Source organism: Ceratotherium simum, chromosome 4 (assembly GCF_057802395.1).
Source record: "Ceratotherium simum simum isolate JZ-2026a chromosome 4, ASM5780239v1, whole genome shotgun sequence".
Taxonomy (NCBI): Eukaryota; Metazoa; Chordata; class Mammalia; order Perissodactyla; family Rhinocerotidae; genus Ceratotherium; species Ceratotherium simum.
Genome location: NC_141903.1, coordinates 58588714 through 58601016, shown reverse-complemented (window position 1 = coordinate 58601016; position 12303 = coordinate 58588714). Strand labels below are relative to the sequence as shown.

The following is a 12303-nucleotide window of genomic DNA, read 5'->3' as shown; positions in this document are numbered from 1 at the left end:
GTAAAAGAAAAAGAAGGAGGCAAGATGTACATTACAGGACCATGTGGTGGACATCTGTTCTTTTTGCCTGTCCAGCATCCATTCACTCTTCTTCTGTTGACAGCACCTTGATTCCCTGCCCCCTTTCTTTACTCTCAGTCCATATGATGTGGATAGAGACAACTTCACTCCCATCTTACAGGTTGAACGTGTGATCCAGGCCTGGCCAATCAGACCACTGCATTCTTCTGGCCAGAGGAACTTGTTCAGGGATAGGTATATGACCCAAGAAGACTCAGTGAGACCAATTTCCAGGACTTTTGTGGAGCTGCTGTGAAGAGAAGATCACTCTTTTCTCTTGTGGTTACTCAATAGAATGGGTGTAAGCCCGGGGCTGCTGGATGCCCAAGGAGCCAGAGAATAAAGCCAATTCAGAAGGAAATGGTTAAGACATGGAGGGAAGAAGATTGATGGCATTTGAGCCTCTGGATCCACCCATGATAGATCTAAGTGCCTAGACTTCTCCAATATATTCACATTCATATTCTCGTTCTCTCTGTCTCTCCCTCCTCCCTCCCTCTTCCTCTCTCTCTCTTTTCCTTCAAAGTATTAGTGTTGGGTGTTTGCCATTTGTCACCAAAAAGCTCTAACTAATATAATACAGAAAGAACAAAACTCAAGAAGTAGTTCTGAGGAGTATGTATCAATAAGAAGGCCAGTATTATTGAAGCTACGGGTCCATGAGGGGAAGTAATGGGGAACAAAATGGGATAAGGTAGGATGAGCCCACTGGCTGGTAAGAAGTCCTGATATCCAAAACAGTTCAAAGATGATATAGTAAAATCTATTAAGTAGAAAAAAGAGAATCAGTGCATTTTACCATGAGAGCATATTAAAAATTTTAGGAAGTCATGGCAGCATCAACTGAAATCAGGCAGAAAGAATAGTTAGGAGGAAACTGCAGTAATCTGGAAGATGGGAAAGAAGACCCAGATCTGGACCATGGCAGTGCCAATCTGAGAAGTATGAATAGACAAATTAACAGGGATTAGGGACTGCTAAAGGACAGGACGGACAATGATTAATAAAAAGAGATATAAGTGAACCAAGTTAATCAAAGAACTGATCAAGTCTACCCAAACTAAATCTAAACAAGTCAATCTACAAGACAGTTGCTTGACAGTATTCTCAGTATGCAATTAAAGAATGTAAAATAGTACCTATCACTTAAAGACTTTAGAAGCCTATTCTAATTCCCAATTAAGGAGTAGAATAAATTAAATAAACATACTGTCATCCTATGACACAGGGCTTAGAGTATGTAAAACAACAACAACAAAAAACAAATGTCCTGAAACATTGAATTGGGGCTAAAAACAGTTGTGTCAATTAGTCTTGTTTTATGCTAGCTGGACAGTATTTTTAACAATGAATCACTCTCATGAGGGATTTTATTTAAAACGCTCTGTGTTAATTATTAATTGCTCACCCGGGGCCAAAGGGACTTAAAACACTTCTGATTTTCTTTATTCATTAGCCAGAACCCTACATACCAGGGCCAATCCAATTGGATTGGAAAATGCCTTCTTGTCTCACTTAATTTAACCTGTTTTAAGGTTTTAGAAAATATTTACATCTGAGAAAAAAACCAATAATATTTAAGAGTAACATTTATTCTGGAAAACTGGGATGTGTCAGGACTAGACAGATTTTGTGTATATTAAATAATTGTGGTTTTAATTTTTTTAAAGCAAGATACTAAACTAAAATTCAGAGGGCTGCTTATTTGTTTCTTTAAATCTGCTAAAGAATCAGACTATCTCCTTACATTTCCTCCCTCAGGCTTGTGGGGTTTGGAGTCCTTCCTGTCTAAACCATATATTCTTTGATCTGACTTTTTACTTTGAGTTCGTTAAAGAAAACGCTTGCTATTAGTTTCTCTGAGAAACATCAGTACTTTATATGTTCCTTTTGGACCATAGGGGCATTATCAGAACAGTAATGAAGGCTGACACTTCAGGTGGGAATATAGCTCATGGAAAGGCCAGTAAAGCATCTTTGAAGATATAGCTTCTTGGAAACTGTGCCCAGTGTTCTAATCTTAGCATAAATTAAATTTAGTTGTATTAATTAGTAGGTTTTAATGTCTGCTGTCTTAAACAATGTTTTAAAACCATAGGGATTTGATTCAAATAAGTTCTTGGGCTCTCTGAGGACTGCCCAAAGGAAGAAAAACAAGTGCCCTCAAAGATCTGAAAAGCATAGACTTGTAACAACCTCATTAGGCAAGCTTGAAGGCATATATCAGCTCTCCTCGGGCAATCCAGCGGTTTTTTCAGTGGTCATCACCCTGAAGCACTACCTCTTTCACATAATGCACATATTTGACACAAATATGTGGGAATCATGAGTAAAGTTTACAGGTTGGTTGAAGTAAAAAACTATTTATTTAAAAGGGCATGTTTAAATAAGTGCTCTGTTGGAATTGCTAACATATATAAATACCTAATGCTAGGAATTTTTTAAAATTCCACAGTCTTTCCTAATCACAAAGAAAATCTTTAAAATGTTAAATCACAATTTTTTAAATATGTCAATTTTTTTAAATTTAAATTTTAAAATGAAAAACTTTAAATCACAAATTTTTTTTTTTTTTTTTTGTGAGGAGATCAGCCCTGTGCTAACATCCACCAATCCTCCTCTTTTTTTGCCGAGGAAGACGGCCCTGGGCTAACATCCGTGCCCATCCTCCTCCACTTTATATGGGACGCCGCCACAGCATGGCCTGCCAAAGCAGTGCGTCGGTGCGCGCCCGGGATCCGAACCAGCGAACCCCGGGCCGCCGCAGCGGAGCGCGCGCACCCAACCGCTTGCACCACCGGGCCGGCCCCTAAATCACAAATTTTTAAAATGAAAATTACAAACAATTATATTGAATGTAGGTTATTTGTTTTCCACTGGGAAATTAGGCAGCATACACAAAACCTCGTAACTATTTTGGTATAATGTATGCTGTCACTTTGCTGCCAAAGAGATGGGCTTAATCTAATAGGAATTGTCTTTAAATCCCTCCTCAAGACCCTCGGGACTATGTGTCTGTGGTTTCTGGGAGTGGCCTCTGGATGGCAGTGTTCTTTTTAGTTTGCATCTTGGTCAAGACAAAGTTTTTCTACGTAAAAGTTGCAGGGGACTCAAAGAATCATCTCTTTCAATAAGCAACTTCTTAGTGTTCTCAATTCCTTAGCAGCTCTGTGACTTAGAGCAAGTCACTTAACTTCTCTGAGCCTCAGTGTCCTCCTTAATATAAGGAGGATTCTATTCTAAACTTGAAAGATAGTTGCAAGGATTAGATAATTATGATAACACTATTATTTATTGAAAACCTAATGTGAATAGGCACTGTATAGGAGCATTACAAGTAATATCTCACTAAGTTCTTCCAACTACCCTATAATGCAGATATTAGTACTCTATCTTTAGAGATAAGAAAACTGAAGCTCAGAATACTCAGGAATGTAGCCTAAGTCCCACGGCAACTCAGTGGTGAACCTGGGGTTTATTTTTGTAGCATATAATATAAGTAAAGTGCCCAGCAAATTGCCTTGTGCATAGTAAATATTAGTAATTTTTAACCATTTTTAATATTGTTATTGCTATAACTATTAAATTTTATATAGCTTGTGCCTGAAAGACATAAAAATTTTAAAATATTATTTCTAAGATGACTTAAAGTAGGGATAAAAATCTACTATGACCTAGTTGTTCAGATATCTTAATTTTTCCCCAAAGTATATTTTAGCAAAGAACTCAAGGCCAAAGAGGATTTGTAAATAAAAATTTATGGTCAATTAAATGTGAGAAATGCTATACATTTGATTCTTCTCCTGGACAGTCACAAGAAACATTAGCATATTAAAGCTTCTGAGATGTTTTGCAGTAAAGAAAACTATTAATCTAGTTTAACCCAAAGTTTTTAAATGTATTTGCAAAGGAATTCTTTCTTCCTATAATATTTATGACAATCTCTTGAAATCAGTGTTCTGTGGAAAATATTTGGGAAAAATGAATCTACCGAAATTCCTCTTCCAAGTTGAGCATGTAATGTTTTGACAGGTCGTCGTCTGCCAAGTCGACTCCCTGCTGAGGATGTGCTGTGAAATGTCGGGGCTGACAATAAAGTCTTTCTGACACTTCACTGTTAAACCTAGTTTTTCTTAGGCTTTTCTCAGAACAGTACAACATTTTTTCTACTTCTCTCCATATTACAGTCACAGGTAAAATCCCAACCCTTTCCTAAAACTCCTGCTCACAATATTTCTTAGATCTCCTTATAGACCTTATCTTCTGCACCACTCAATGGGTTCTAAAGTTTCACTGACCATAATTTAAACCTTATTGTTATTTAATTTGTTATGTGCTCATGACTCCACAATTCAATTGTAAGTTCCTTAGTATCTGGAACCATGCATTGCGCTTCCATGTATCCCTAAAAGGGCACGAACACAGTGCATTGCCCATTCATTCATTCAACAGATATGCACTGAGCATCACCCATGTGCCGGGCACCGTTCCCAGTGCCGGGGTAGAGCAGTACCCCGCAGCAAGGTCATCAGTACTCTAGTGGAATTTCTGTTGAACTGAGGGAGATAGATAAATAAGTCTTCAAGTAAGTACATAATATAATGTCAGATAAGAATAAGTGGTATGAAGCTACAGAGCATGTGAAAGAGTAAACGAGGAGAAGTTATGTTAGTTTGGAAAGGCTTTTTTAAAGAGAGAATATTTAAGCTGAAATCTGAGTAAGAAGAAAGAGCCAGCCATGCAATAAGAAGGTCAGAAAGAAGAGTATTCTAGATCAGAGGAAAGAACCAGGGCAAAGGCTGGAGGCTGGCTGAATTTGGTAAGTTAGAGGAATAGCAGGATGGCCAGTGTGGCTGGAGCATGCATAACAAATCAGGGGATCAGTATCATCCCTTAGAGTGGTGGGTATAGGCCAGACTGTGGCAAGGAATTTGGACTTTATTTTAGGTGATATGGAAGTCATGGAGCGTTGTAGACATGGGAATGACCCAAGCATGTTTTCATTAAGTTAAAAGACCACTCTGACCACAGACTAAAGAATGAAATGTAGGGGGTCAAAGGAGGGATCAAGGATGCTAATTATAGGCTGTTTTAATAATCAAGGCATGACATGATGGTGATATAGACAAAGGTGGTGTCCAGGGAGCAAAGGGAGTGGACAGATTCTGGATGAACTTTGGCAAAAGAGACAATGGGACTTGCTGGCTTGAGCAAACCTGTGGATGGTGATATTTCCTAGATGAGGGATGTCTGGGAGAGGAATGACCTTGGGAGGAAGGGTGGAGAAGATTATCAAAAATCCTTTTTGACCGTGTTAAGCTCGAGTCTGTAAGATATCCAGGAATATGTGTCAATTTTACCAGATTCTGGAGCTCATGGGAAAGGACAGGGCTGATCTATACATTTGGGAGTCACTACACAAAAATAGCATTTAAAACCATGGGACCACATGAGATCATCTAGGAGAGAATGTAACTCCAAGGCACCTCTAAATTTGGAAGTGGTACAGGAAAAGAAGAGAAAAAAAAAAAAGAGAGAGAGAGACTGAGAAAGGGAAGCCAAAACAGTAGAATGTGGAGAATGTGGCGTTGAGAAGTCCAAGAGAATGAAAAGCAGCTGGAAGAAGGGAGTAGTTAGCTGAGTCAAATGCCAAAGATCTAGATGAGGATGAAAGAGGAACCATCGGGTTTGTCAACTTGGAGGCAATAAGAGCAGGTTCAGTGGAGTGGTGATGACTAAAGATGGGAAGAGTGGGTTGAAGGAAGAATGAGAGGTGAGGACTAATAAGCATTCTATGTAGATAAACGCTTCCAAAGTTTTGCTGTGAAGAGGAGCAGAGAAGTGGGGCAGTAGTTAGAGGGACATGGAGTCAGGAAAGGGCTTCCCTCGACCCCAAGATGGGAGATACTAGAGTTTATCTGATAGAGTCAGAAGGAAAAATTAATGATGTAGAAAAGAGAGGGACTAATTGAACACAAAATTCTTCATTTAATTGTAAACTTTTAAATGTATTCGTTTCATATTAGACTGAATAGGAGGTTGTTTTCCAACATATGAGTTGTAATTGTGACAATCTCCGGGAAATAAAACTGGGTGGTAATAGTAATAACAATATTAACTTAACTTGTATTTAGTGCTTATTATGTGCCAGACATTGTTTTCTGTGCTTTACATACATATTAGCTTCTGTATTCCCCCAAATAACAATAATTGTTCTCATGTTACACTTGGTGAGGAAACTGAGATACAGAGAGGTTAAGTAACTTGTCTAGCGTCGTGTAACAAGCGACAGAACCAGGATTCACACTCAAATAATCTGACTCTGAAGCCTTAACTACAAGAATAACCTGGTCAAATGTTTCACATCTACTGGCATTTCCTTAGTTCATGATATGTTTTGTGATTCACCTCCTCTTAGTTACTCTTCTCTCTCCAAGGGTATACGGTTACAGAAAAGGAAGAAAGGAAATTGTTCTTCAACCCTTTCTCTAGTTGGGGCAATCTTATGAGATGGTCAAACCAATTAGATGTGGGCAGCAATTCTATTAAACTTGTTCCTTTTAGAATATTTATAAACATATATTACATATTAAATAGAATTTTCGACAGTTAGTATAGTTTTTTCCCCCAAAATGATTCCTTCTATATACACATTTGATACACATGAATATATTATTTTAATGGCTATAGGGTATTCGATTGTTGGCATATACCACAGTTTACCTAATGCTTCAAATATATGTGTGTGTGTGCTTATGTATTTATACATATAAGAAGTCCATGTTCTTGGCAGAAAAATTAGAAAATACAGCTTAGCAAAAAGAACTCTACTCCTTCATTTCATTTAATAAATATTACTGAGTGTCCATTTTATGTCATGCAACCATTACAAATCATACCACACATATACACATATGAGAAAGAGTGGGGGGAGACATGGAAGCAGTAGTTATTATTTCTGAATGGTGAGATGTTAAGGATGATTTTTATTTTCTTCTGCTTGCCTTTTTTCCTTATTTTTCTATAATGAACATATATTACTTTAATGCTTGGAAAAATGTTACTTCAAAAATTAAATATTTTCGGCCTGCCCCGTGGCTTAGCGGTTAAGTGCACGTGCTCCGCTACTGGTGGCCCGGGTTTGGATCCCGGGCGCGCCCAACGCACCGCTTCTCCCGCCATGCTGAGGCCAGGTCCCACATACAGCAACTAGAAGGATGTGCAGCTATGACATACAACTATCTACTGGGGCTTTGGGGGGGAAAAAAAAATAAAAAGTGTTTAAAAAAAATTTAAATATTTCTACATATTATGCTGAGAATACACACATTACCAGCCATCTGATCTGAAGCTAAAGTGGAATCCACTAAGAGAGAAAGGCATAGGGGCATATGTGGACATTTTTATTATTTCAATTACTCAATAGTAACGTTCCAAATTATTCTACTGCTAGGAGCATTGTTCAGGATGTGTGTGTGTATGTGTGTGTGTATGTGTATGCGTGTTGGTGTGCTGTGGGGCACTACATAATTATCCATGCTAATTAGTATATATTTAACAAATAACGGACAATTAACATGGAGCTTTGCTTCTCGCCACTAGATCTGCAGAGAAAGAAACAGAGAGATCCAGGAGACATTTTCAAGGGAAAAAAATTCCCCAAAGTACAGGTAAAAAATTCAGATACTTTTCTCCATCTTTTTGTTCAGGCTACCCCCTAAGATGCCTCTTTTCTTTTGTTTTAAATCTTTTATTGTGAAAAATTACAAACATACTAAAAATATGTATATTTGAGTGCTCAAAAATATGTACAATAAACTCCATGTTCCCATCACCCAGCTGCAATAATTATCAACATTTTTAAGAACATTTTTTCCAGTTGCTTATCTTGCATTAGTATGAAACAATAATACTTATGAACAGGAAAACTATGTTTGTAGAAAAGTTTTTAAACATTAAATAAAAAAGAAATGATTTTTAAAACCCTCACTGCACAGAACTGCACTAAGCTTTGAAGAAGTCCCCAAGTAGTTTCTGAGGCCTGCTGATGCACTTACCAGCTTTCCCATCCAATTTGCCCTTCCTCTCCAATAGCTAGTTGAATGCATTACTATGCTTGGAAAATGGAAGAACTAAAATAAAGAAAGTAGTCAACCAGGAACTGTGAAGCTATAGGACAGAACTGGGAGAAATAGCGCACACTCACCCAGGGTAAGTGTGGCCAAGAAGACAGCCCGGGGACAGGCAGCACCAGGCTGGGCAGGCCACTCTCCTTTACAGAGGTCAAAAAGAAGGGCTAGCAGAACCCTATCAAACTGTCCCCTGGTTGTACCTACCTAAACTGTTGTCACTGCTGGTGGGCCAGGAGGCAATTCTATCTCTCAGCTTCTTCTTTTTACAGGAGTTGTCTGACTTCTCAGAAAGGCCTACTTCCTCCTTCCTAATTTCTCGAACGAGCTGCATGCGGCATCTTGTAAAATCCTGAAAGGAAATCTTCCCATTTTCATCTGCGCCCAGTTGGTTCATGATCTCAGCCACAGACTCTTCCATATTCAGTTGACGACAGACCATCAACAAGTCATTTCTATGGAAGGGGTTAACAGAAGAAGACTCGTTAGGAGAGACATTTGAGCTAGATAAAGTGATTAACAACAACAAAAAAGAGTATCTCTTGAATATATCCACATATAGTAAATCTATTTCTAACTTTCTCATTGCTTCAGAAAAGTGAAGTGTGCAAAAAGATCTGTTTCATCTGGGTTACTCTAGACAAGAACTCTATTATTATTTGGAAGAGTGAGGCTACTATAAATCCTTTATTCTCTTTTTCTTCCTGTCTCCACACCCTTCCCTCCTTTTCTTTCTTTTGAAATTGATGGAGCACCTGTAGAGTGTAGCACTGTAATCTCACCCTAAGATAAAGTTTCAGAACATAGAAAAGCTATTGTTTCTATTCTTGGCAGAGTTTAAAGTTGTAAGTCTAGTCAAGTTGTAAAAGAACAACACAGATTTTAACAAGCTCAGTTGTCAGCTTTCTGGACCAATCAGCTAATTTTAGTACTTCCTTAAAAATGTTATTTAATCTCAACTTTCCTGGCTCAGCGCTCACCTACTGGTGCTACTTCTGGTTTTGGGATTTTCTTTGAGTATTTTCCACCTTCCCATCAGCAATTAGTAAGCCCTAAGACTTAGAGCAGGGATCAAAATCCCAAATGTCTTCCAGGACTAGGACATAATATAAATGTGTGAAGTGGGTGGATCTAAGACAAGAGGGATTGGTGGAGTCTGTGGCTGGACTAGAGAAGTATATCCAGCCTATATGTTCTCAAGTTAAAAAAACAAAAAGAATAAAAAAGGAATAACAACACCATTCTGGCCAAGAACATTTATCTGGAGGACGTCATTTGACTCCTGACATACAAGTCTTGTTCTTATCTCTCTATCTAAACTTCTTGGGGAAACATTTTGTTCATATAGTTCCAACTGTAAGTCTCAATAAAGCTCAAAGGATACAACACTGAAGACCGGGAAGAGACATTAGGAAATTAGTCCATGGTCACAAACAAAGCTAATTAGTGCCCCTGTCTCAACACCCTACCAAAGTCCAATCATCTTGAGAACATGACCAATCTGATGTTTGCTGATACCTGAAACCTAAACATGAAAATTAAGACTAACCCCTCTCTCCTTGTCACCCTTCACAAATTCCTTCTCCTGGTCAACGCTACTATGATCTTCCCAAAGTTCCCTGGGCTCAAAGAATTGTAGATATTTTTAATATCTTTTCATTCACTCCATCTTACCCCTAATTTCCCCCACCCCGGTCCCCAGTGTCCAATTTATCATCAAATTTCCATTGCTCCTGCCCCTGAAATGCTTTTATATTTACTCTTAATTGTGCTTCCCAATGCATATAACACTCTCTAAGACCTTCTCAATTTATACTAGGCCTATTACACTAACTTGTTTAGCTGATCACTGTGTTTCCGTATGCCATCCCATTTTCATGTTCCATAATTTTTGCATACAGCTACATGTTTTATCTTGTGTGCATGTGTCTGTTTATGTACATAAGTATTTTATATATATGCCTATGTGTATATATTTATATTTTTTTATTTGTAAAGTATATGGATAGGTGGATAAATAAATAAACAAACACATGGAAGTGGGTATGGTAGATTAAGTTGGTAGTCCTAACTTTTCTTCTCCTGTAGTAGTGTTATACATCCATAGCCTTGTCTTGGCCTCAGGGCCAAGAACACTCATGGTAAGTGTGTCCTCCCCCATCCCTTAACTTCAGGCTTGACATCTAACTTGCTTTGGCCCCTGGGATATTAGCGGATATGTGTTTATATAGTTGGGCTTGTCCCCTTCTGCTCCTGCCATCATTATGAGAAGAACAAACCATCATAGCTTAACCCACTAGCCTGGGCCCCAAAATGAGCCACCTTAGCCAACCTGTAGACCTGTAGCCTAAGAAGAGCCACTCCAGCTGACCCCAAGATGTAAAATTCTTATCATTTATGCCAATGAGATTTTGTGATTGTTCCCCAACAAGTAACTGATACACTGAAATAATTTTTTAAAAATGCATTCATATGCTTATCTTTTTTGCCCTTCCCTGAATACAACCTGTCTGACATTTAGCTGGATTCATCCAAGACATTGGGATGATTATGATTGCTTAATCAGGAACACAAACAGAACGAAAGGGTCAATGTTCAGATTCTACATTCTAAAATAAAATTTTCTTTTTTATATTTTTAGACAATAATCTTAAAAATTAGGCTTGGTGGGAGATAAAGAAGTTTTCTAAATTCCAGAAGTTCACATAATAAGATGCTAACACTAATATTTTCTGAATGGTAGGAATATAGTGTTTTCATTTTCTTATTTTTACCTATTTGTATTTTGTAACTTTCTACAATGTACTACACTACTTTCATAAATTGCTATGTCATTGTTTTGGTTTTAAAGATGAGGGTAATAGTAGTCTCTATCTCGTAGAGTGGTTCTGAGGATAAATGCGATAGTGCATGTAATTAACATAGTTCCTGGCACATATTAAGTACTCAATAAATAGTAGCCATTATTATGATTATTTTATAATTATTGATCATAGATATTTCACAATGCCCCAGTTTCATGATTAAGTCTTCAGTAATTAAGCACAAATCGCTCAAGGGAAAAGAACGCTTATTGGACTGAACTGACTACCTCACTAAATGGAGCAATCTGTCTGCAGAGGCCAGCGATTCCTCCCCGCCTGTGGCCCACTTATGAACACTGTGCACCCTGCTGAGAAACCCAACTCTGTCCAGGCTTGAGCAGTTCCATTCTACAAAAAGCAGCTCAAAGAAAAGATTTGTGTTCTAGAAATGCCAACTCAGAGGAGAGTGTGTAATGCTGCATTTTTATTTAAAAAGTCTGAGCTATTGAAAGTCTAATATAAAAGATCAAAAACAAAATACACTGCATTCTACTAAACTAGTTCTGATTGTAATCTTTAAATAGAAGTGCTAGTTTCTAAAAACGAAATTAAAGCTAAATTCTTTCAGCATAGAGATAGAGAACTAGCAATAACAACTCACAAACCTGCAGGAGAAGTGCTGTTATCCCTGTTTTACAGATTGAGATATGAAGGCTGAGAGAGTCACAGAGCTAATATGTAGCAGAGCCAGGAATCTAAATCAAATCAGTGTGATTCCAAAGCTCTTACCCTTTCCATTCTACTGTTCACCACCTTGGATGTCAATGATACCAAATTTTGACCTGTGAACACACATAAGGACAGCACTAATATAACCAGCTTGATTCTCAATGCTCTTTAATTAACAATACTTTTATATTAAACCAGAAAGACTACATACATCTATATGTGTGTTCCCCTTCTATGTTAAAGATGGATGAAAATAATCAGTTACATTTTGTTATCAACATGGTGAGAAAACAAAGTTACAAGAGAGAAAAAAAATTCCAAAAGCTCTCCTTTACATATCAAGAGCTAAGCCTAGCAAACTTGGATCACAAAGTTTTACCATGAGCCACTGTGTCAGGTTGTTTAAAATAGCCCTCAATGAATTACACTCTCCTGTGACTACACCCATTTTGCCATACCTCCTATTAACAGGTGGAGGCTATTTCCCTGCCCTTGAATCTGGGCTGGCCCCGTGACTTGCTTTGATCAATGGAATGAGGCAGAAAAAACACTCTAGCACTTCTGAACATAGTCCTTAAGAT

At 37.9% G+C, this 12303-nt stretch overlaps 1 protein-coding gene across 2 annotated transcripts in view; it reads right to left on the bottom strand.

Moving 5' to 3' along the window:
* The window catches only part of MCC (MCC regulator of Wnt signaling pathway), a 405732-nt gene that overhangs the window by 325130 nt on the left and 68299 nt on the right, over positions 1-12303 (bottom strand). For both annotated transcript variants that reach the window (XM_087429918.1, XM_004420305.3), the window contains exon 2: positions 8397-8644. In XM_087429918.1, coding sequence (XP_087286044.1) covers positions 8397-8644 — 248 coding nt within the window. The remainder of the gene's footprint in view (positions 1-8396; positions 8645-12303) is intronic.